At 41.6% G+C, this 21,869-nt stretch overlaps 1 protein-coding gene across 4 annotated transcripts in view; it reads left to right on the top strand.

Moving 5' to 3' along the window:
* The window catches only part of LOC124128061 (zinc finger protein 8-like), an 83,870-nt gene that overhangs the window by 60,882 nt on the left and 1,119 nt on the right, over positions 1–21,869 (top strand). The window contains exons 2-4 of one of the 4 annotated variants that reach the window (XR_007219705.1): positions 3,148–4,170; positions 11,839–12,330; positions 12,843–16,212. The exons of 1 other annotated variant lie outside the window; for it this stretch is intronic. Coding sequence is in view for 2 of the 3 variants with exons in the window: in XM_046491507.2 (XP_046347463.1) it covers positions 11,839–12,191 (353 nt within the window). In the remaining variant the exon portion in view is untranslated. 2 more of the 4 variants (XM_046491527.2, XM_046491507.2) reach the window with 2 other exon arrangements.

The following is a 21,869-nucleotide window of genomic DNA, read 5'->3' as shown; positions in this document are numbered from 1 at the left end:
ATCTGAAGGTTGAGCGGCGGTCGGGTAGCCTAGTGGTTAAAGCGTTCGCTCGTCACGCCAAAGACCCAGGTTCTATTCCCGACATGGGTACAATGTGTGAAGCCCATTTCTGGTGTCCCCCGCCGTGATATTGCTGGAATATTGCTAAAAGAGGCGTAAAACCATACTCACTCACTCACTCACTCATCTGAAGGTTGAAAATTCTGCTTTCCCCTCATTACTAGGAATGGGTATTGGAGGCTTAAAGTGTATCACAATATTTTGCGATGCACAAGGTCGTATTGCAATACATATCATGATATATTGTATAATTCTCAATTTTGAATTCAGAAGCAATCTGACACATTAAGGCGTGAACTGAAGTTCATAAATTGAACAAAACAAGATGCTGGTACAACATAATGTTTACTCAGTCAATAAATACACAGTAAAAAGCGACTAGGTAGACACAATTTCTAAGTCAACTTCTAAGTAATGCCTATCAAACAATTTTAAAAAAGCGACTATGCTTGTCTTAATGGGCGACTAACGGAATCGAGTGGTCAGGCCTCTTGACTTGGTTGATGCATGTCATCGTATCCCAATTGCGTGGATCGATGCTCATGACGTCAATCACTTATTGTCTTGTCCAGATTTGATTATTTAGAGACTGTTGTCATGTAGCTGGAATATTGCTGAGTGCGGCGTTAAACTACAAACAAAACAAAACAATAAATACACAGCCATCTTGGGACCTTGGATGCATGTTCCGGGGAAGCCAAGGCTTCTGGCAAGTATAAAACATTGAACACATGATAAAAATCGCTATTTGACATCACCCAATATATCGAGCATGAAAAAATGATGAGTATCATGGAAAGAATGAACTTCAATTTACCGATATACCGGAAATACTGCACACCCTTACACATGACCATATGCATGTATTTGAAGTCCCAGCCTGCTCGTGTAAGAAAAGGAAAAAAGGCTTGTCAGCCATTTGAACATGCCTGATAATTTTCATATCAATATTTGGATGTTTTCTACAACATTGAACTTTGACATTTCCAGTGGGCTGAAAAGGCCCCTTTATCCTTCTTCATCCTGTATATCCGATACTTATCATGAGTACCTAAGTCCCTTATACTTCCCTCAATCTAGACGGACGCATTCATCATGTGAAATACTGCAAGGAAAGCTACATTGTAGGAAGTTAAGGTACTCATCACACCGTCGCAGTACACTAGCCATTTTTGTCTCTACCGTATTCACCCTAATAAGGGCCTGCTCCAATAAGCACCCCCTGACCTACTTTTAGACCAGTCTGTAAGTAATCTATAAAGTCACTCCCAACAAAGACCAAACATTGACATGACAGTCCATATTTTCTTGGGTTTGTTACAGATTTTTGCAGAAAGAAGCAACACAGAAACAATATTATTGCCTTGTAACTGTTATTGAAAACATTTCAGTTAACATTTGAATGAAGTTTGGTCACTAAGGTTCTATCTCTGAAAACAAATTAGACTTGTATATAGTTTAAATACTCATCTCCCTTTGTCAATTTTGTATGCGGCCAGGAACTTATTATGGCGAATACGGTATATAAAAGAAGCGCAGTAGTGTGTTTTGACCATCCCAGTACTATTGTAAGAGTGCAAATGCCATTGATGGTCACCCGTAGGGTCAACCGATCCTAATTATTGACTTGGGGAAACAGGAGGAGTGACTGTCTTGAGTCCACAATACTCTGCTGCTCCATTGAGCTATACTGATCCAGTCCAACATAGCAGGTCATTAGATGATGTTTGTGTTGATACAAGGGATATGCTGGTCCTGAGGCTGCTCCATTGAACTAGACTGATCCAGTCCAACGTAGCAGGTCATTAGATGATGATGTTTGTGTTGATACAAGGGAGATGCTGGTCCTGAGGCTGCTCCATTGAACTAGACTGATCCAGTCCAACATAGCAGGTCATTAGATGATGATGTTTGTGTTGATACAAGGGATATGCTGGTCCTGAGGCTGCTCCATTGAGCTATACTGATCCAGTCCAATGTAGCAGGTCATTAGATGATGTTTGTGTTGATACAAGGGAGATGCTGGAGGCTGCTCCATTGAACTATACTGATCCAGTCCAACATAGCAGGTTATTAGATGATGATGTTTGTGTTGATACAAGGGAGATGCTGGAGGCTGCTCCATTGAGCTATACTGATCCAGTGCAACATAGCAGGTCATTAGATGATGATGTTTGTGTTGATATAAGGGATATGCTGGTCCTGAGGCTGCTCCATTGAACTATACTGATCCAGTGCAACATAGCAGGTCATTAGATGATGATGTTTGTGTTGATACAAGGGAGATGCTGGTCCTGAGGCTGCTCCATTGAACTATACTGATCCAGTCCAACATAGCAGGTCATTAGATGATGATGGTTGTGTTGATACAAGGGATATGCTGGTCCTGAGGCTGCTCCATTGAACTATACTGATCCAGTCCAACATAGCAGGTCATTAGATGAGGTTGTGTTGATACAAGGGAGATGCTGGTCCTGAGGCTGCTCCATTGAACTATACATTTTGTTGTTGTGGTGGACTGTTTTGCGATTCGGTGTCATTCCAAGTGAAATAACTTAAAGCTGTTTGAAGGAAAACACCACATCGTTCTTAGTTATCAATCCTGAAACCTATTGGTGAGTGAGCTAAGATTTATTATTGCATTGGAGTTCTACCAGCATTAGTTTCATGACTTTTTTAAAGCTCCAATATGTGGTGATATCTGCCACAAAATTTTAAATTCTAAATCTGAAGAATTATGCTTATGTTGATCATTGGGGATCATTCACATTATACAATGATGACACCAGGTGCTCATGAAGCGAGCGAATTGGTCTTGCCCTACAACGATGTTTCATCATTGTGTCAAGGTCATAGGTGAAGGTCAAGGTTGTATTTGACCCATGATGGGGAAAACATCACAACACCTTCAATCAGAACTCAAACACTTTACTAACTGTCATGTCAAAGACTTAATTGTATTCAACAGCTACCATTTATTTTGATATATTCTGTTCCCTTTTTGGAATTTTTTGTTTCCCCTTTGGAATGCAAATTGTCTTGCCGATATCAAACATGGACTCAAGCTTGAACTCTTGTTAATTTCAGGTCAACAGAGTTCAGTTGGCTTCAGTCCGGCAGGTAGCTCTCTGTATGAAAAAAATGACAATAAGCAACACCTGGCTCTCAGAGCTTCATCCCTGAGCTTTGACCCGCTGAGAGAACCCAGTGCTCATCCCTCCTCCTTCCCTGCCCTGATTGACGTTACGAGATATATGGGAGCCTGGCCGGGCCGGCCGCCTGTGTCTGGCCCCAGTGGCTTGATGGACTTGGGGGGTGGGGCTGTAGATAAAGTGGCTTGTCCCCTCTGTGACAAGTCCTTCCTCAGCATGCGGGCCATGCAGAACCACTACGCAACCATTCATGATAACGTCACGTTTGACTGTAGGTGTGGAAAGTCGTATAAGTCACGGAATGGACTGTGGCTTCATAGGAAGAAATGCATGGTCCACCAGATATGTCAGGCAGAAAATCAAATAGATATACAATAATTTAAAGCAGTCTCAAACCTATGGTTTGATGTTGAAATGGATGTCAATAATCACTCAAGTCTCCTTGGATCATGATGATGATGATGTTGGAAATTTGGTCGCCAGAATAAAAACATAAATCTGCTGTTGTTGTCTTGAACAGCAGAGATCTTTGTCCAACAGTTGTCCAACAGTTGTCCAACAGTTGTCCAACAGATGCTGGTTGTTTTGACTGCAAGAAATCTTCAGATTCATTGAGGTCCGACGTTAATGGTTTGTAATACTGTTCATTTATTGGAATTTGAACAGTGATGCGAATGGTTGAGGGTGAAACTACGTCCCCTAAAAAGAAATGCACATGTGGTTTTCAAGAAATTCATTCTGTGACTGCTACAAGGCTTTGAAAGCGATTTGTGGGACATGGGTGTGTTTGGAGGATTACAAAGTGAAACAGTTAATCAAATATTAAAAAGCCTGGTATTGTCGTGTCTACCATTGTTGGAAAATGTTGTTAGCAACATCCGGTATAACACTCATTCCATCACCAACAAACACAGATCTACCCATCTCTCCGCAAACCACCTTCAATAACATAATTTAGGTAAGTTCAAGAAAATTTACAAAGTTTGTGTTTGCTTTGGTCTTAACCTTGGTATGATTGAAAACATCAGGATATTTTTATATAGTAATGTGTAGTTTTCCATCAAGAATAAATGTGCAAAATATTTCTTCAATTGGCCCTTGTTTAATGAAGCACCGACTGTTTGAAGTCACCAACCCTCTTTACAGCGCCTTATGCTAAAATTAATCGAGCAGGCGGGGGTAAGAAGTGTGAAAAAAATTCAGCAGGCTGAAGGTTAAGGAGACAGGATTCTCCGCTGAAGCAAACACGACACCAACGTTGGGGATGCCCCAGTTGATGTGATCAACGTCACAGCCGCCGCTGAAATTGATTTTGCCGAGGTAAAAATTGCCAACTTCAGGCCTTGCTTGAATTCCAGCAGCTTGTCCATTGTCACCGACGGTCTGTGCAGATATGGGATGTAAATCAGGAATTTGTGTTGCAGTGAGTGTCCTGTTGCCAAGGTGATTGACCGGGATGGAGGGATCCTGAGCTTTTGGGATGATGTGGGGTATCTCTGATCCATCCATGAAGTTTACTTTTAAAATTATTGTAACAACCTATGCCTGTCTTGTTTTAGAGAATATATTTAACCTATGTAAAACGTTTGACCACAATTGATCTATTTTGCTCAGGAATAGCATTTACAAGTAAGACAAATGCGTTGCTGGACAGACAGGAAGTATCTAACTAGGCAGACAGGAAGTATCTTACTAGACAAATTAATCATGTAATTACACTGTCTGGTTATAAAAAGTGTTCATTGTATATCTGGACTTATGTTTGTAACTTATTTCATTAATTTCATTCAAAATATTGGTTTAATTAATTTCCGCGAAATCATGTGTGAAGCGATCAGAAGATCACACAACTCACCGTTATTAACAGCAACCACAGTCAGATTACTGCTATTGACGCCTTGAAACGAACTTTAGCTGACAGAGTATGGATACCTATATCATAAATGCCATACTTTGACTCTTTAAAAGTCATATTTGTTGTAGTTTGATAAAAAAAATAGTTTCAGATACAATTTGTACTGATCCTTGCATTAACATCCTTTAAAGTTATATAATTGGGTAAGTTTTAACTGAATCACCAGTAGATTCCAAGAAAACATGTGTACAGCTCATTGCTGTTTCCATCTTAGTTTATGAGAAAATACGCAAGGTAATCTTTATCCCTGGATGTAAAACAATAAAAAATACAATAGAAATGGTAGATCAACATATCCGGTGATTTGTATCTCAAATTTCAAATTTGTACTGAACAAGTTTTTTTATCACCTGTTCGTTACCGGAATTCACTGAAGGGGTACGGTGTAATTTTTTACTGCGCATAATATTCAAATTCTTTTTTTTCCCAAATACTGAATCTGCTAGAGGGGGGTGCGCATTATACTTGGGTGCGCACTATACTCAAGAAAACATGGTACCTCTGCTTGTCGTAAGAGGCGACTAAATGGATTGGGTAGTCAGACTCGCTGACTACATATCATTATATTCCAAGTGCGTGTTCTCAGTCACTGGACTGTCTGTTCCAGACTTGATTATAAACAGCGTGCCGTCATATAGCTGTAATATTGCAGAGTGTGGCAACAAGCAAACAAACAATGTGTGTGTCGTGTGTCAGGAGGGACAAACCTAGCCTTCCTCCAAGGCTGTACTGAGAGATAAGTCCATGGGTGCATGGTAGTTTTATCCTTAAAAAGGGCAAGTCTAGATAAGTGGACAGTACATCTAAGGATGACAGTCTCTTAAAGGGACAACTTGTTCTTATTATTTATATAATCCAGAAATGATGATTTAAACAAATAATTATTGCCTAAGAAACTTGTGCAAGTCTAGGATGAACCATGAACAAATTATTTCTCTGGATTCATACCTGTTTTAATGGGTGTCGGTGATTGACCTTGAATGCTTCTGACTTCACGTGAGAAGTATGGTTTGCCGGCAGTGCCAAATATCCTTCAGTCAGCTATGATGTGTGTCTTAACATCTGGGTCAAAGGTCATCAAGTTGTCATATAATTTGACACTTGATATCACTAATGTATTTGGGTGGCCTAGTCGTCTAAGACGCTGCGATTCGCTGTGCATTTGTCAGTTGTGGTGATTCATCAAGTGTGGTGAAAACAAGGTGGAAAGAGTGTCCAGTTTGCGGGAGGATGTATTCCGACTCCAGCGCTATGAATTATCACAAGGAAGCTGCTCATGATAATAAGAACTATTAGTGTGCTTGTGGAGGGTTTACAGATACAAGCCAGGACTATTCAAGCATGGAAGGCAATGTTGTTTCTTTATGTAGATTTGGGGGGCACGGGTGGCCCAGTCGTCTAAGACGCTGCGATTTGCTGTGCAGAGTTGCACTCTTGGGCATGCCACAAACCTATGACTATGGGTTCGAATCCCGGTTTGGCCCGATTATGTTTCTAGGTTTGTCAGCACCATAACTGTGATCGTGGGTTTCAACGAAGTGGTAAACGTCTGAGACCTGCATGACTTCGGGCTTTCCTTCCACATTAAGCTGACACACCGCGATATAACTGGAATACTGTTAAAAGCGGCGTTAAACCCAACTCACTCACTGATGTATTTGTTAAAGTATCAGTTATCTGACAAGTTCATGATTTATCGGCTTAGTAATCCTGTAGCATGATTGCAGAATGCCTCCTTTTAGTTTCATGGAGATAAGGGGCGGTCGGGTAGCCTAGTGGTTAAAGCGTTCGATCGTCATGCCGAAGACCCGGGTTCGATTCCCGACATGGGTACAACGTGTGAAGCCCATTTCTGGTGTCCCCCGCTGTAAAATTGCTGGAATATTGCTAAAAGCGGCGTAAAACAAAACTCACGCACTCACTCACTCACTCACTCATCAAGGGAAATCAGATAATTACAGCTGAATGTAGCTTGTCATATTCCTCACAAATCAGCATTAGAAATACTTGTTTGGTTTTTCTATTTATTGTGTAATGAATACTTCACTGACTACCTGTTAGTCTATTTGTTTCTTCCATGTTTTTGTGAGAAGACTTCATAATTGTTGTCTTCAGTCAAGGCAACATTGCCATGATATTCGTGATTGGTTGGTGATCTATCATACATGTTGGCATCCTGATTATTTTACATTTTTGTGTGTACTTAATCCTGTTTGTGGTCATAAAAAAGAAATTAATAATTCATTGTTTGTTTGTTGTTTAACGCCGCACTCAGTGATATTCCAGCTGTTTGACGGCAATCTGTAAATAATCTTGTGCAGGTGCTTAAAGGAATCTCTAGCAGGTGCTGTAAGGAATCTCGTGCAGGTGCTTAAAGGAATCTCGTGCAGGTGCTGTAAGGAATCTCGTGCTGGTGCCTTAAAGGAATCTCGTGCAGGTGCTTTTAGGAATCTCATGCAGGTGCTTAAAGGAATCTCGTGCAGGTGCTGTAAGGAATCTCGTGCAGGTGCTTAAAGGAATCTCTAGCAGGTGCTTAAAGGAATCTTGTACAGGTGCTTAAAGGAATCTCTAGCAGGTGCTTAAAGGAATCTCTAGCAGGTGCTTAAAGGAATCTCAGGGATCAAGGGATGGATGAAGTGACAAGGATCTATTGCATTGGACTTTTAGTATGAAAAGGCAATAAACATGATAAATGAAGTCATGGACACGTGTCAGGCCGATAGAAATAAATCCACATATCAACAGCTGTTTATCAGCTCGAGACAGGCAGGTGGCAGATACCGCAATCAGTTGTCCCTCACATTAATACAACCTACCTACCGTACACAAGTAGCTTTGACACATCTACATAATCTATGTTTTCTACGCTGTTTGAGCGCTCAAATATGATGTTTCACATTGAGTTTTATGTTGACAAAGAAGATTAATCTTAGTCAATATGTTGCAAAAATCTGCAGCACCGCTAGAGTAATCAATGACGAGGGTAGTGATGGTGTGCCCTTTGATAGAATATAGTGTGGAGAGCTTGCTGGATATTTGTGATTGTGGTGTGTAATCAGAATGAAAGACATGGTTGTTCAGGTAGCAAGACATGAAATTTTTCTGAAAATTGAGGAGAAGTAGCCCTGAAACGCTATACAATAAGAAAGTTGTTATTCACTTGATGAAGGGGCTAGAAGTAGCCCTGAAATGTTACACAATAAGAAAGTTGTTATTCACTTGATGAAGGGGCTAGAAGTAGCCCTGAAACGTTACACAATAAGAAGGTTGTTATTCACTTGATGAAGGGGCTAGAAGTAGCCCTGAAACATTATACAATAAGAAAGTTGTTATTCACTTGATGAAGGGGCTAGAAGTAGCCCTGAAATATTGAAAACAATAAAGAAGTTATTCACTTGATGAAGGGTCTAGAAGTAGCCCTGAAATGTTACACAATAAGAAAGTTTTTATTCACTTGATGAAGGGGCTAGAAGTAGCCCTGAAATGTTATACAATAAAGAAGTTGTTATTCACTTGATGAAGGGGCTAGAAGTAGCCCTGAAATATTGAAAACAATAAAGAAGTTATTCACTTGATGAAGGGGCTAGAAGTAGCCCTGAAATATTGAAAACAATAAGGAAGATGCTATCCATAAAAGTCTTAACATTCTTACAACATCTAAATTCCTATCAAAGACTTACCTGATATTTCTGAAATATACACCTCACTGATGTAATTAAAACCTGTCTCATTCTCTCATCTGAATGTATTGTATTGTTTACAAAGGAATATTAAAAAAGATTCTATTTACAATAAAGTTTTAGCAAATGTAAAACTCATAATGGGGGTTGGGGGAGTGATCTCCATACTTCCACTGCACGTCCATGTGCACTTATCGTTGATCTTATTGACAGAATAATAACTGCACCTTGCTGTCAAGAGTGTGGGAGTGATTCATCCTGTCATCATGATCAATAGCTGTCACTGATATTGTAGGAATATCAGGTGAGGTGAGATGAAATGGGGTTTAACGTCGCGTCCAAGATTATTACACTTATACAGCGACGTGCATGCACGTGTTTGTGTGGGTTTGTGTGGCTGCTTGTACTAGCTGATTAAAAGTGCTAGCTCACCGAGATACCATGCCACAGTTTAACATGAATACCCCACTCAGATACAGTATACTGACTCCGAGCCGACCAGTCCTTGTTTCAGCCCCTTAATGCCGAGCGCCAGACAGGGTAACAACAAGAACCATCTTTTAACGTCTATTGGTATGACGCGGCCGGGGATCGAACTCCGGGGATCGAACTCCGGACCTTCCGCTCTCCGGGCAGACGCTCTACCACGAGACCACAGAGGCGGTGTTGTAGGAATATGACTCACAGCTGATCATGTCATCTGATAAAGTGTTTCATTGATCTTGTGATAACAATCAGTTGTTGTATTAGTAGCTTGTTTGAATAGAGGTTATCAATGATCTTATGGACAGATAAACAGGTATCATTGATCTGGTCAACAGATGAAGAGTCAACATTGTCAGGAACAGCATAAAATATTGTCATTGATCGTAACATTTACCTGATTAGGAGTAAGTTTTTGTTTGTTCTTTAACACCACACTCAGCAATATTCCAGCTACATGATTCTTCGCATAGAGTACCACCCTCTGGACCCATGAAAATCCAGGGTAGAATAGGTCTTCAGCAACCCATGCTTGCCGTAAAAGGCGACTATGCTCGTCATAAGAGGCAGCTAACGGGATCGGGTGGTCAGGCTCGCTGACTTGGTTGATGCATGTCATCGATCCCAATTGCGTGGATCGATGCTCATGATATTAATCACTGGATTGTCTGTTCCAGACTCGATTATTTACAGACCGCCGTCATATAGCTGGAATATTGCTGAGTGCGGCGTTAAACAACAAACCAACCAACCAACCAACAACCAGATACATGATGGTGGTCTGTAGATAATCGAGTATGGACCAGACAATCTAGTGATGCACATTATAAGTTGTAGCAGGAGTACGAGGGGTACAGTGGGTTTTATGTGTTCCACGTTAGGGTTTATACCACAAGCCTCCGGCTCATGATATAAAACCCCATGTACCCCTCGTGATCCAGCTACAACGAATGTATCTCACTGATAGGTTTTAATGTGACATTGTAAGAGAATAAACACAATCACCTGTTCGATTGAGCTGAGGTTAACTTGTGCTATGTCACATGAGGTGAGGTTAAATGGGGTTTAAAGTCGCTTCCAAAATTATTGCACTTATATAGCGACGTGCATGTACGTGGTTGTGTTTGTGTGGCTGCTGTGTGGCTGATACCATGCCCCAGTTTAACACGAATACCCCACTCAGACACAGTATACTGACTCTGAGCCGACCAGTCCTTGTTTTAGCCCCTTAATGCCGAGCACCAGACAGGGTAACAACAAGTACAATCTTTTAACGTCTTTTGGTATGACGCGGCCGGGGATCGAACCCCGGACCTTCCGCTCTCCGGGCGGACGCTCTACCACTAGACCACGGAGGCGGTCCTATGTCACATGACTTCCATTGACTCGGAGGTGACAGGAAGCGTGCAGCTTTTTGCATTGACGCGATTGAAGGGATTTATTCTGCCTCCCAGATATCCACATACAGCCTTCATTGTTCATGGCGGGGTATAAGTGATTTATTCTCCCACTGAGAAATTTATTTAACCTCCCAAGGCAGGTTACACAGTATTTTATCAAGATCACATGGACCAATCAGATCTCATCATTCTGACATAGAGGTATGATAATATAGTATGATGTTCGTCTAAGATGCTAGAATCACACCCCTGTACTGACATCATGTGGAACAGCTCTAAAAGGCTGAAAGACATCATGTCATTCTTGACTGGCACCAATGTTATATCGGGACAACAGCCATGGTATGGTTATTATAGAAATAGAATTTGCTGTCAGTGTGTGAATTGATATAATTCACTTTTATCTATACCTGTAAGGGCGGGGGTATATAGTTATACCAAGGAATTCCATCTGTTCTTCTGAGGACATTTTTGTGTGTGACATATAACTTGAAAACTACTGCAAAGGTTCTTTTCGAAACATGGTTAACAGTTTCTATACCAATAGGAGAGGTACAGTTCAAAGTTTGATTTAAATGTTTGGATTTTTTTGAAAAATATTAGCTATTTTTCATTTATTTCCTAACAATGTTTTTAACTTAAACATTTGTGCGACCTATAACTTGAAAACTACTGCATGGATCCTTTATAAATTTAGCAAACAGTTTCCATTCTAATGGAATAGGTCAGTGGACAGTTTGATTTTGACATGTGGATTTTCTGAGAAAATATGAAGTTAGCATATATTTTTTTACTTCAACATTTGTGCAACCTATACCTTGATAATTACTTCATGAATTCTCCATTGGGGGTATTGTTTGTATACCAATAGGAGACGTGCAGTGCAAAGCTTGATTTCGATAAGTGGATTTTCTGAGGAAATGATGCTCTTTTAATTTTTTGCGCTTAGAAATATGTTGAAGTCGAAGTGGGAGGTATTAGTGAGCCCTGCTCACTTTTTGTCTTGTTTAGCTATGTATTGAACTAGGTAAAAACATTGCTTCTTGAAGGTACAAGAAAATTGGAATAAGTTTCATGTGATCATGCCCTTTAAAGCACCTGTGTGTACATTTTCAGCAACCACATCCCACTTTGTTTTGTATTTTCAGGTGGTTCCATCACACCCAGTTTGCCGATATATTTCCCTCAAATGCGGTCTGGGTTTTGGACAGGCCAAGGTGGTGCTGGAGGACGTCCTCAGACCGGTCCTCAGATCGGTTCTGCCCCAGGGTCGGGCATGGGGTCAGCTGGGACAGACATGGGGTCAGACAGAAGGAAACTGGCTTGTTCCTACTGTAATAAGACCTTTATTGCCCCAAGTGCTTTGAAATACCATCGGGAGTCTGTTCATGAGGGAGCAGTTCACCAATGTGTCTGTGGGAAGACCTACAAATATAACCCCGGTCTCATCGCTCATAGGCGGACTTGCCCAGTGATGTTAGCCCTGAATAACACTGCTTGATCTGGAAGAGGGAGTTCACTCTGTTGGGAGGATACGTTTTGTGGTTTTGTCCATATTGTCATCTTGGATGGATTATTGTTGGGTTTTGCGAAGGACTGCTCGGTCAAGTGATCGATTTTGGGGTTTGTGGATTTCAAAGGTTTGGAGATGTGTTGAGGAATTCATCAACTGTAATAAAGTTCGTGTTTGCCCAACAGATCACTCTCTATCCTTATCCCTTTGACTGTTACATATGCTGCATAAGATGTTAGCACAACAAATGATATTGAAAGTATTATTTGTCTTGAAGAACATGTTAAAAATGTGTTCATTGTGACCAAACTGATGTCTTCTCAGTCCTGATGGATGTGCAAGCCTTGTCATGTGAATATAGACTTGAATAGGAAAGGAATTTGAAGAGTTACATCAACTGTATAAACTTGCAATAATTATCCAGCTACCAAAGATTTTAGGATCCAGACTTACACCAATATGATTACAGGATGCAATCCTAGCTTAAAGGATCAGGAATCATTACTTGGATATAACAGACTTGAAAGGAGCCTATGAATATTGCTATGTTTCATCTGGTTTCTCTACAACTGCTTTAATAAATATCCAGTATCAAGAAGGAAGGACATTTGTGAAGATTCCACTTTTTGTTGCTTTCAGGAAGGTCAACCTCCATGCTTTCAGTGAAATCCCTCTGCACACCTGCCTCCAGGAGGACCACAAGGAGAAGCCTGCAGGATGCATCCATGTCAAGACGCGCATCTCTCAGTCCCACCGTTGTAAGAGACAGTGCCAAGAAACTCGTAGTAGCATCAGCCGTCGGACAGAAGAGGAGATTCTCCTGCCCGCAATGCAACAGGAGTTTCAGTTCCACAGTTGACATGGCGATGCATGTGCGGTACAACCATAAGTGTGTCTGTGGGCAGGTGTTCCGATTCCAGACTGGCTTGATGGCTCACAAGAGAGTGTGTTTCTCAGCCAGGGCTGCCAAGTGAGGACACTCTTCCGTGGCATTGACAGCAGATAAAAAGGGTCTTGTTGGTTGTCAATTTGTGATGGTAATTGTAACTGATGGCTGTTGCTTTAAATTTCTTTCCAAGTGGAATTCAAGATTTGGAAACAGCAATATTGAAAAACCTTGAGTATGAGGAAGGAAAATAGCATTGTCTTATAATGAGTTTGTTTGGTCAGATGCAAGGCTCAAGGTATATCATCTGTATAAACGCATTTAGAGGATGATAGGCCTGATTGCTTTGGGTATTGTATGAGAGCGAATTTTGCATCGGAAACACACACTTTACACAGACTGCTTATTTTTGTGTTGGTTAAAACTTGGGCTCCATTGTCCCCCTGTTGTTTGTGATAATGTATCTGAGTAAAGTATTTAAAGATGAAATGAATACAAATGAAGATCAGGATTTTTCTCATTTACAGATTGTTTACTCCTTAGTCAAACAAGCAGGTTATCTGCAAGACACTCTAACAGACTGCATCAAAAATGGAAAGAGATGCTTCTGAGGTAGCTATGATGTTGCTGCTGGAACATGGCTGAATAGTGGTGACCCCGCTGTCCATGTGACAGCAGAAAGACAGTTAGTTGTTGGTTGACATCTTGGTTCTTCAGAAACATGGTTGAATATGTGTGACCTAGCTGTCCATGTGACAGCAGAAAGACAGGCAGTTCTCACTAGATACCATGGTTCTTCAGAAAGACAGTTAGTTGTTGGTTGACATCTTGGTTCTACAGAAACATGGTTGAATATGTGTGACCTAGCTGTCCATGTGACAGCAGAAAGACAGGCAGTTCTCACTAGATACCATGGTTCTTCAGAAAGACAGTTAGTTGTTGGTTGACATCTTGGTTCTACAGAAACATGGTTGAATATGTGTAACCTGTGACAGCAGAAAGACAGGCAGTTCTCACTAGATACCATGGTTCTTCAGAAAGACAGTTAGTTGTTGGTTGACATCTTGGTTCTACAGAAACATGGTTGAATATGTGTGACCTAGCTGTCCATGTGACAGCAGAAAGACAGGCAGTTCTCACTAGATACCATGGTTCTTCAGAAAGACAGTTAGTTGTTGGTGGACATCTTGGTTCTACAGAAACATGGTTGAATATGTGTAACCTGTGACAGCAGAAAGACAGGCAGTTCTCACTAGATACCATGGTTCTTCAGAAAGACAGTTAGTTGTTGGTGGACATCTTGGTTCTTCAGGAACATGGTTGAATAGTGGTGACCTAGCTGTCCATGTGACAGCAGAAAGACAGGCAGTTCTCACTAGATACCATGGTTCTTCCAAAAAACAGTCAGTTGTTGGTGGACATCTTGGTTCTTCAGAAAGACAGTCAGTTGTTGGTGGACATCTTGGTTCTTCAGAAAAACAGTCAGTTGTTGGTGGACATTTTGGTTCTTCAGGAACATGGTTGCATCCTGAGTGAGCTGAACAGATAAAAGGGTCATGGTCAATTAGGATATGGTACATCTTTGACCGAGACATTTGTCAGTTGTGGTGATTCATCAAGTGTGGTGAAAACAAGGGGGAAAGAGTGTCCAGTTTGCGGGAGGATGTTTTCCGACTCCAGCGCTATGAATTATCACAAGGAAGCTGCTCATGAGAATAAGAACTATCAGTGTGCTTGTGGAAGGGTTTTCTGATACAAGCCAGGACAATTCAAGCATGGAAGGAAATGTTGTTTCCTTATGTAGATGTGGGGGGCACGGGTGGCCCAGTCGTCTAAGGTGCCGCGACTCGCTGCGCAGAGTTGCGTCCCTTGGGCACGCCAGAAACCTATGATTGTGGGTTTGAATCCCGGTTCGCGCCTATTATGTTTCTAGGTTTGTCAGCACCATACCCGTGCTCTTGGGTTTCACCGAAGTGGTAAACGTCTGAGACCTGCATCACTTCGGGCTTTCCTCCCACATTAAGCTGACACGCCGTGATATGACTGGAATACTGTTAAAAGCGGCGTTAAGCCCAACTCACTCACTCACTTATGTAGATTTGTTTTCATGAGCAGCCACTGTTTTGTATTAGCGGCCTGGGTGGCCAAGTAGTCAGTTAGCCGTAATTGACTCTACTGGATCTGTTGGTTGTGACTTTGAGTCCCTTCATCTGTCAGAAGTTCAGAACCATGACATGGTGTTTCTAGTAGCTTTTCTTGAATGTTAAGCTGAAAGGCTGTGAGATACAGCACTGAACTCAATGTTACTCACTGCTCACTTGGAACAGTACTTGACAGAACCACCAACATACTGTGTTCTGTATTTGCCCTTTTGAGAAAGTTGATGTTAGAGGGAAAAAGAACCCTTGCAGACACAAGATTTGATTATGACAGACCTCAGTGATATACCAGATACTTACCTCAGAAGTGTGTTCGCCATGGGGAACTGGTCATTTAATGTTTTTGGTTGATGCTTTGGATTTTGTAACTTTTTATTTTTTATTTTTGGCAACTGTTTCAACACATACAATTATTATTCCTCACAGGAGTAGCAGAATGAATGTTTTTGTTTCTTTTTAAACTTGAAGTAACACATATATATTTTTCCCGTAATGTCTGTGACAATTTATTTGGTACAAAACCGTTTCAGCACCAACACACAAAATACCATGGTTGATTCTTATGATTATGTGGTTATTGGGAGGCAAGATTCAATATGTTTGAACAACCCCCACTGGCCTATGGCCATAGTGGCATTATGCATAGGACCTTTCTTGTTTATTTATAAGATGTTTTGTGCTGACCATGAATTTTATAGATATTTTCTATCCATGTTTGTCTTGAAAACACTCATTATTGCGTTGGAAGACAACCCACTTTTATGATATCATGATACCATACATGACCGCAGATGAGCTGAACTCTTTCATCATTTCTGCACTCAAATCATTTCGGTCGTAATTCTGTGGTTTACATTCTGTCTCAAGTTTAATCCTGTTAATGTAAAAGTAGTCATTATTCATGCAATTCTCATCTTCTGACTATATATGCATGTATAACTTTCATAATAAATTAGTTGACATCTGTGTGTTTTTTCGTTGGTTATTACCTGTTTGTTTTATTCTGCATGAAGATTAACTGCAGGGATGGCACAGATAATAGTGGATTGGTTTAGGCAAGATGTGTTGGATTCAAGTGAAAGGCCATTATGACCACCTGATACTCCTCATTCAAGGCCATTGTGACCAATCCATACTCTTCACTCCAGGCCATTGTAACCACTCAATATTACTCACTCCAGGCCATTGTGACCACTCCATACTCCTCACTCCAGGCCATTGTGACCACTCCATACTCCTCACTCCAGGCCATTGTGACCACTCAATACTCCTCACTCCAGGCCATTGTGACCACTCCATACTACTCACTCCAGGCCATTGTGACCACTCCATACTCCTCACTCCAGGCCATTGTGATACTCCTCTCTCAAGGCCATTGTGACCACCTGGTACTCCTCACTCAAGGCCATTGTGATACTCCTCACTCCAGGCCATTGTGACCACTCCATACTCCTCACTCCAGGCCATTGTGACCACTCAATACTCCTCACTCCAGGCCATTGTGACCACTCCATACTACTCACTCCAGGCCATTGTGACCACTCCATACTCCTCACTCCAGGCCATTGTGATACTCCTCTCTCAAGGCCATTGTGACCACCTGGTACTCCTCACTCAAGGCCATTGTGATACTCCTCACTCCAGGCCATTGTGACCACTCCATACTCCTCACTCCAGGCCATTGTGACCACTCCATACTCCTCACTCCAGGCCATTGTGACCACTCCATACTCCTCACTCCAGGCCATTGTGACCACTCCATACTCCTCAATCCAGGCCATTGTGACCACTCCATACTCCTCACTCCAGGCCATTGTGACCACTCCATACTCCTCACTCCAGGCCATTGTGACCACTCCATACTCCTCACTCCAGGCCATTGTGACCACTCCATACTCCTCACTCCAGGCTATTGTGACCACTCCATACTCCTCACTCCAGGCCATTGTGACCACTCCATACTCCTCACTCCAGGCTATTGTGACCACTCCATACTCCTCACTCCAGGCCATTGTGACCACTCCATACTCCTCACTCCAGGCCATTGTGACCACTCCATACTCCTCACCCCAGGCCATTGTGACCACTCCATACTCCTCACTCCAGGCCATTGTGATACTCCTCACTCAAGGCCATTGTGACCACCTGGTACTCCTCACTCAAGGCCATTGTGATACTCCTCACTCCAGGCCATTGTGACCACTCCATACTCCTCACTCCAGGCCATTGTGACCACTCCATATTACTCACTCCAGGCCATTGTGACCACTCCATATTACTCACTCCAGGCCATTGTGACCACTCCATACTCCTCTCTCCAGGCCATTGTGACCACTCCATACTCCTCACTCCAGGCCATTGTGATACTCCTCACTCAAGGCCATTGTGACCACCTGGTACTCCTCACTCCAGGCCATTGTGATACTCCTCACTCAAGGCCATTGTGACCACCTGGTACTCCTCACTCAAGGCCATTGTGACCTTTTTCTACATTAGATTTAATAAGTGTGTGTGTGTGTGTGAGAGAGAGAGACAAACAGTCTTTGTTTTATCCCCAAGGCAGGGTAACAACAAGTACCATTGTTTAACGTCTCGTATGACAAGCCGGGGGATGGAACTAATGACCTTCCGGTCTCCAGGCAAACGCTCTACCCGCTAGGCATTCCTTTTTGTTATGAACCCCCTTCCTCTCCTCATTCCGTTCTCATTACAACACAAAGAAAGCAGATTTTCCTTCTATGAGGTTGTTCCTGCTGTAACAGACAGGTAGATGCGTTTCAACCACAAATTAATTGCGTTGCTGCTGATTCAAGACCAGTATGCAATCGCATTAACAGTCTGAATTTAACAGCCTTGTTTCTATGCAGGTTACATGGACCGTGACACTATGTTCCACGAAGTCACAATGGCAAGCGAAGTGCAATGCGGACTATCCATGCCGGAGTCCAGGAGAACACACGCCTGTTCCATCTGTGGCACCTCCTACTCCACCGTGTCCAACCTCAACCAACACATGCGTTTGAAACACGAGGCCTCCACCAAATACAGATGCCATGTTTGTGGGAAGATGCTCATACATAGGCAGCACTATCTCTCCCATGTGAACAGTCACAGCAACATCAAGCAGTTCTGCTGTGACATCTGCAGCAAGGAGTTCTCCTATGAAAGCAGTCTGAAGGTGCACTACCAGAAACACCACATGGAGGAGAGCCTGCACCAGAGCCCACTTGCAGCGATCTTAGCGCTAAGATGATCGTAACTCCCATACTTTAACATAGGCTTACAATAGTCTTAGCCTTAAGATCGCTTTGTGCAAGTGGGCCCAGGGCTTTACCTTCACTGACAAAAGTGGGGGTCTAGGGGACCCCCAATAAGTAATTGTAAGGGTCCTGTAAAGTAATGAGTGAGTGAGTGAGTTGGGTTTAACGCCCCTTTTTTAAACAGTATTACAGTTATATCGCGGCGTGTCAGCTTAATGTGGGAGGAAAGCCCGAAGTGATGCAGGTCTCAGACGTTTACCACTTCGGTGAAACCCACGAGCACGGGTATGGTGCTGACAAACCTAGAAACATAATCGGGGCGAACCGGGATTCGAACCCACAATCACAGGTTTCTGGCGTGACGCAACTCTGCACAGCGAATCACGGCGCCTTAGACGTAAAGTAATGAAATGGTGTAGTGTACTGTACATTTTGATCATTACTTTAGAGCCCAGAATGAATCAATGATCACGTGGACCATGGTCATGCTTGATGGATGAAATGACAGACTCCCATAACTGCTCTTGATTCGATGGTGGTACAGTGAATATAATTGCGCGTCCCAAAAAAACAGTTTATTTTTTATATATACACACATAAATGGAGAACAAACAAGACTTCCCAGAGACCGAGCATGTTCCTTGGAGAGGGCTGGAGCAAGTCTGTTGTGTGCTCACCATTGTTGTATATATTTGGAGGGGGGGAACACCAGAAATGGGCTTCACACATTTTACCTATGTCAGGAATCGAACCTGGGTCTTCAGCATGACGCTCTAAATATAGATTTATCAAACAGAAAGTGATGAGATCGTCTTACATCATTAAGTTCATGCTGTGCAATGACAACCAGGAACCAGTCTATGCGAGGACTTTACTTCATGGCATGATACAGTTGTTACTGCGTCTTAGAAGATGTCAGGTATCAAACAAACAAAAACAAACAGCTGAACGACTTCATTACAGAGGTGATACAATTTGGTTACCCGTATGGAAACGGAGATGCGGAATGTATTTTTCTGTACCCTCCCTGAATTAGAATTTACAACTAAAATGTATATTTGCCTCCAAAATTCATTATATTGCTTAAATTGTCGAGGAATTAATGCCGCTCAAACGACTTATTTCGCATTTGCGGATTCTTAGTGTTGAGTGCAGACTTAGTGTGATCAGGTTAAATTCCACAAATTCGATGCCGTTTCACAGGCGTATGAATATTATGAAATGTGACTTAGCTTGTTATAAGAGTAAACTGTTTCTTGTCTTTTTAGCTTATTTAAAACGTGACGATGGGTAATAAAACAATAAACTATTCGTGACGAGGAATAACGGATTATCTGTCCCTCGTAATAATTAATGTTGAAGCAAAGACTCGGGCCTTAAATTCATTCGGGGCAGATAATCCGTCATTCCTCGTCACTCGCAAATAATTGTCTCTATAACAGTGATAGGGAACAAGATATCACTAGGTCTGAGCAGATGTTGGCAAGATCTGTGAACACACAAGACTGTCTATTCATGTGATCCTACGGAAGCCTTTTAGGGCCATTTGGGTTTTAAATTTTTTTTCGATATTATCTTGAAATTTCAACTTAGTTTCTTGAAATTTCAACTTAGTATCTTGAAATTTCAAGATAGTATCGAAAACAATATAAAAAAAACCAAATGGCCCTAAAAGGCTTCCGTAGGATCTTGAAATTTCAAGATTATTCACTTCAAACGTATTTTTTCATCTTGGGATGTTAACCTATTATCTTGAAATTTCAACTTAGTATCTTGAAATTTCAACAAAGTATCGAAAACAATATAAAAAAACCAAATGGCCCTAAAAGGCTTCCGTAGGATCTTGAAATTTCAAGATTATTCACTTCAAACGTATTTTTTCATCTTGGGATGTTAACCTATTATCTTGAAATTTCAACTTAGTATCTTGAAATTTCAACAAAGTATCGAAAAAAATGTTATAAAAAAATGGCCCTAAAAGGCTTCCGTATGATCCGATGGCTACCTCTTTCTAGACGCGGTATCCAAGGTCACATGATGTGAACCCTCTGGAAACTTTGACCACCCAATCTATATGAAGAATACGTTTTTTAGCCAATCAGATGTAAGCTCTGTGAAATGATTTGGTTTCATTCCCGTTCGCTTCTGTAACCAATAGGAAAACGTAAAATACACACAATATTCTCTTGATAGTACACAATTGGGGTGTAGATAATGCCATGCAGCTAGTTTTACGTGTATACGTTTACAAAATGTACATACAGATTTACATGGTTTATAAGCATAAAGAAATGTAAAATGCAAAATGAAATGTTGGCGCACTGAACACTAAAGAGTGCCATCAGATAAAGTGTCACAGCTTGGCCTGAACGTCCTTTGTGACGTTGTACGTCATTTGTGACGTCGTACGTCCTTTGTGACGTTGTACGTCATTTGTGACGTCGTACGTCATTTGTAATTAAAGATGGCTGACTGACGCCTCAAGCGACATGCCGACTGTCACGAATGTCAAGTCTCGGCTACATTATAGATAAATAGGCATAAATGTCATTGAGTCATGACCATTCAGATGAAATTGTATAATATGCATTGCGTACGTCTGTAAATGCATCATTGTCATGTATAAATCTCTATGTACATATTGTAAACGTACACACGTAAAGGTAACTGTATGACATTAAAAATCTGGCTCTTGGACACGAGTCTAAAAAGCATAACAGAATGCTGCTGTTATTATTCTTCATTTGGAAATACGGTGTTCCAGATACTTGGCTCTCATACTGAGACTTTATAAGCTTCCATGTTGTTTGGTCGATTAGAAAGTTTGCCCATCTGTGAATATCTGTGAATGGTTGGTCAGATTTTGACTGGGTTTTGAAGTGAGGTAAAAGATCTGTGTTTTTTTTAGATTGGTGGTACATGTGTATAAATGAGTGTGTGAGATACAAAAACACATGGAGGTGTTACGGCTGCCCATTGAAGAATACTGGCATTGTGACAGTGGAATAGAGCGTGAGCATGTTGCATACATCTGACTTGTTAGTAGTGGTGCTACAATACGCCGATGCATCGTTGGATCGCGATTATTTTACTTCTCAATACAAGTATCGATCACACTGGCACACTTAGTAAAAAATATCGATACATACCCTAAATGTCTGCTGTAAAAACTATTACACCGAACATAAATTAGCAGTGAAAATTAAAAACGACCCGTGAAGATCCGGGGTAGAACAGGTCTTCAGCAACCCATGCTTGCCGTAAAAGGTGACTCTGCTTGTCGTAAAAGGCGACTAGCGGAATCGGGTGGTCAGGCTCGTTGACTTGGTTGATGCATGTCATCGATCCCAATTGCGTGGAT

Source organism: Haliotis rufescens, unplaced genomic scaffold (assembly GCF_023055435.1).
Source record: "Haliotis rufescens isolate VD_foot unplaced genomic scaffold, xgHalRufe1.0.p SCAF_9, whole genome shotgun sequence".
Taxonomy (NCBI): domain Eukaryota; kingdom Metazoa; phylum Mollusca; class Gastropoda; order Lepetellida; family Haliotidae; genus Haliotis; species Haliotis rufescens.
This window is presented reverse-complemented; position numbering and strand designations above follow the sequence as displayed.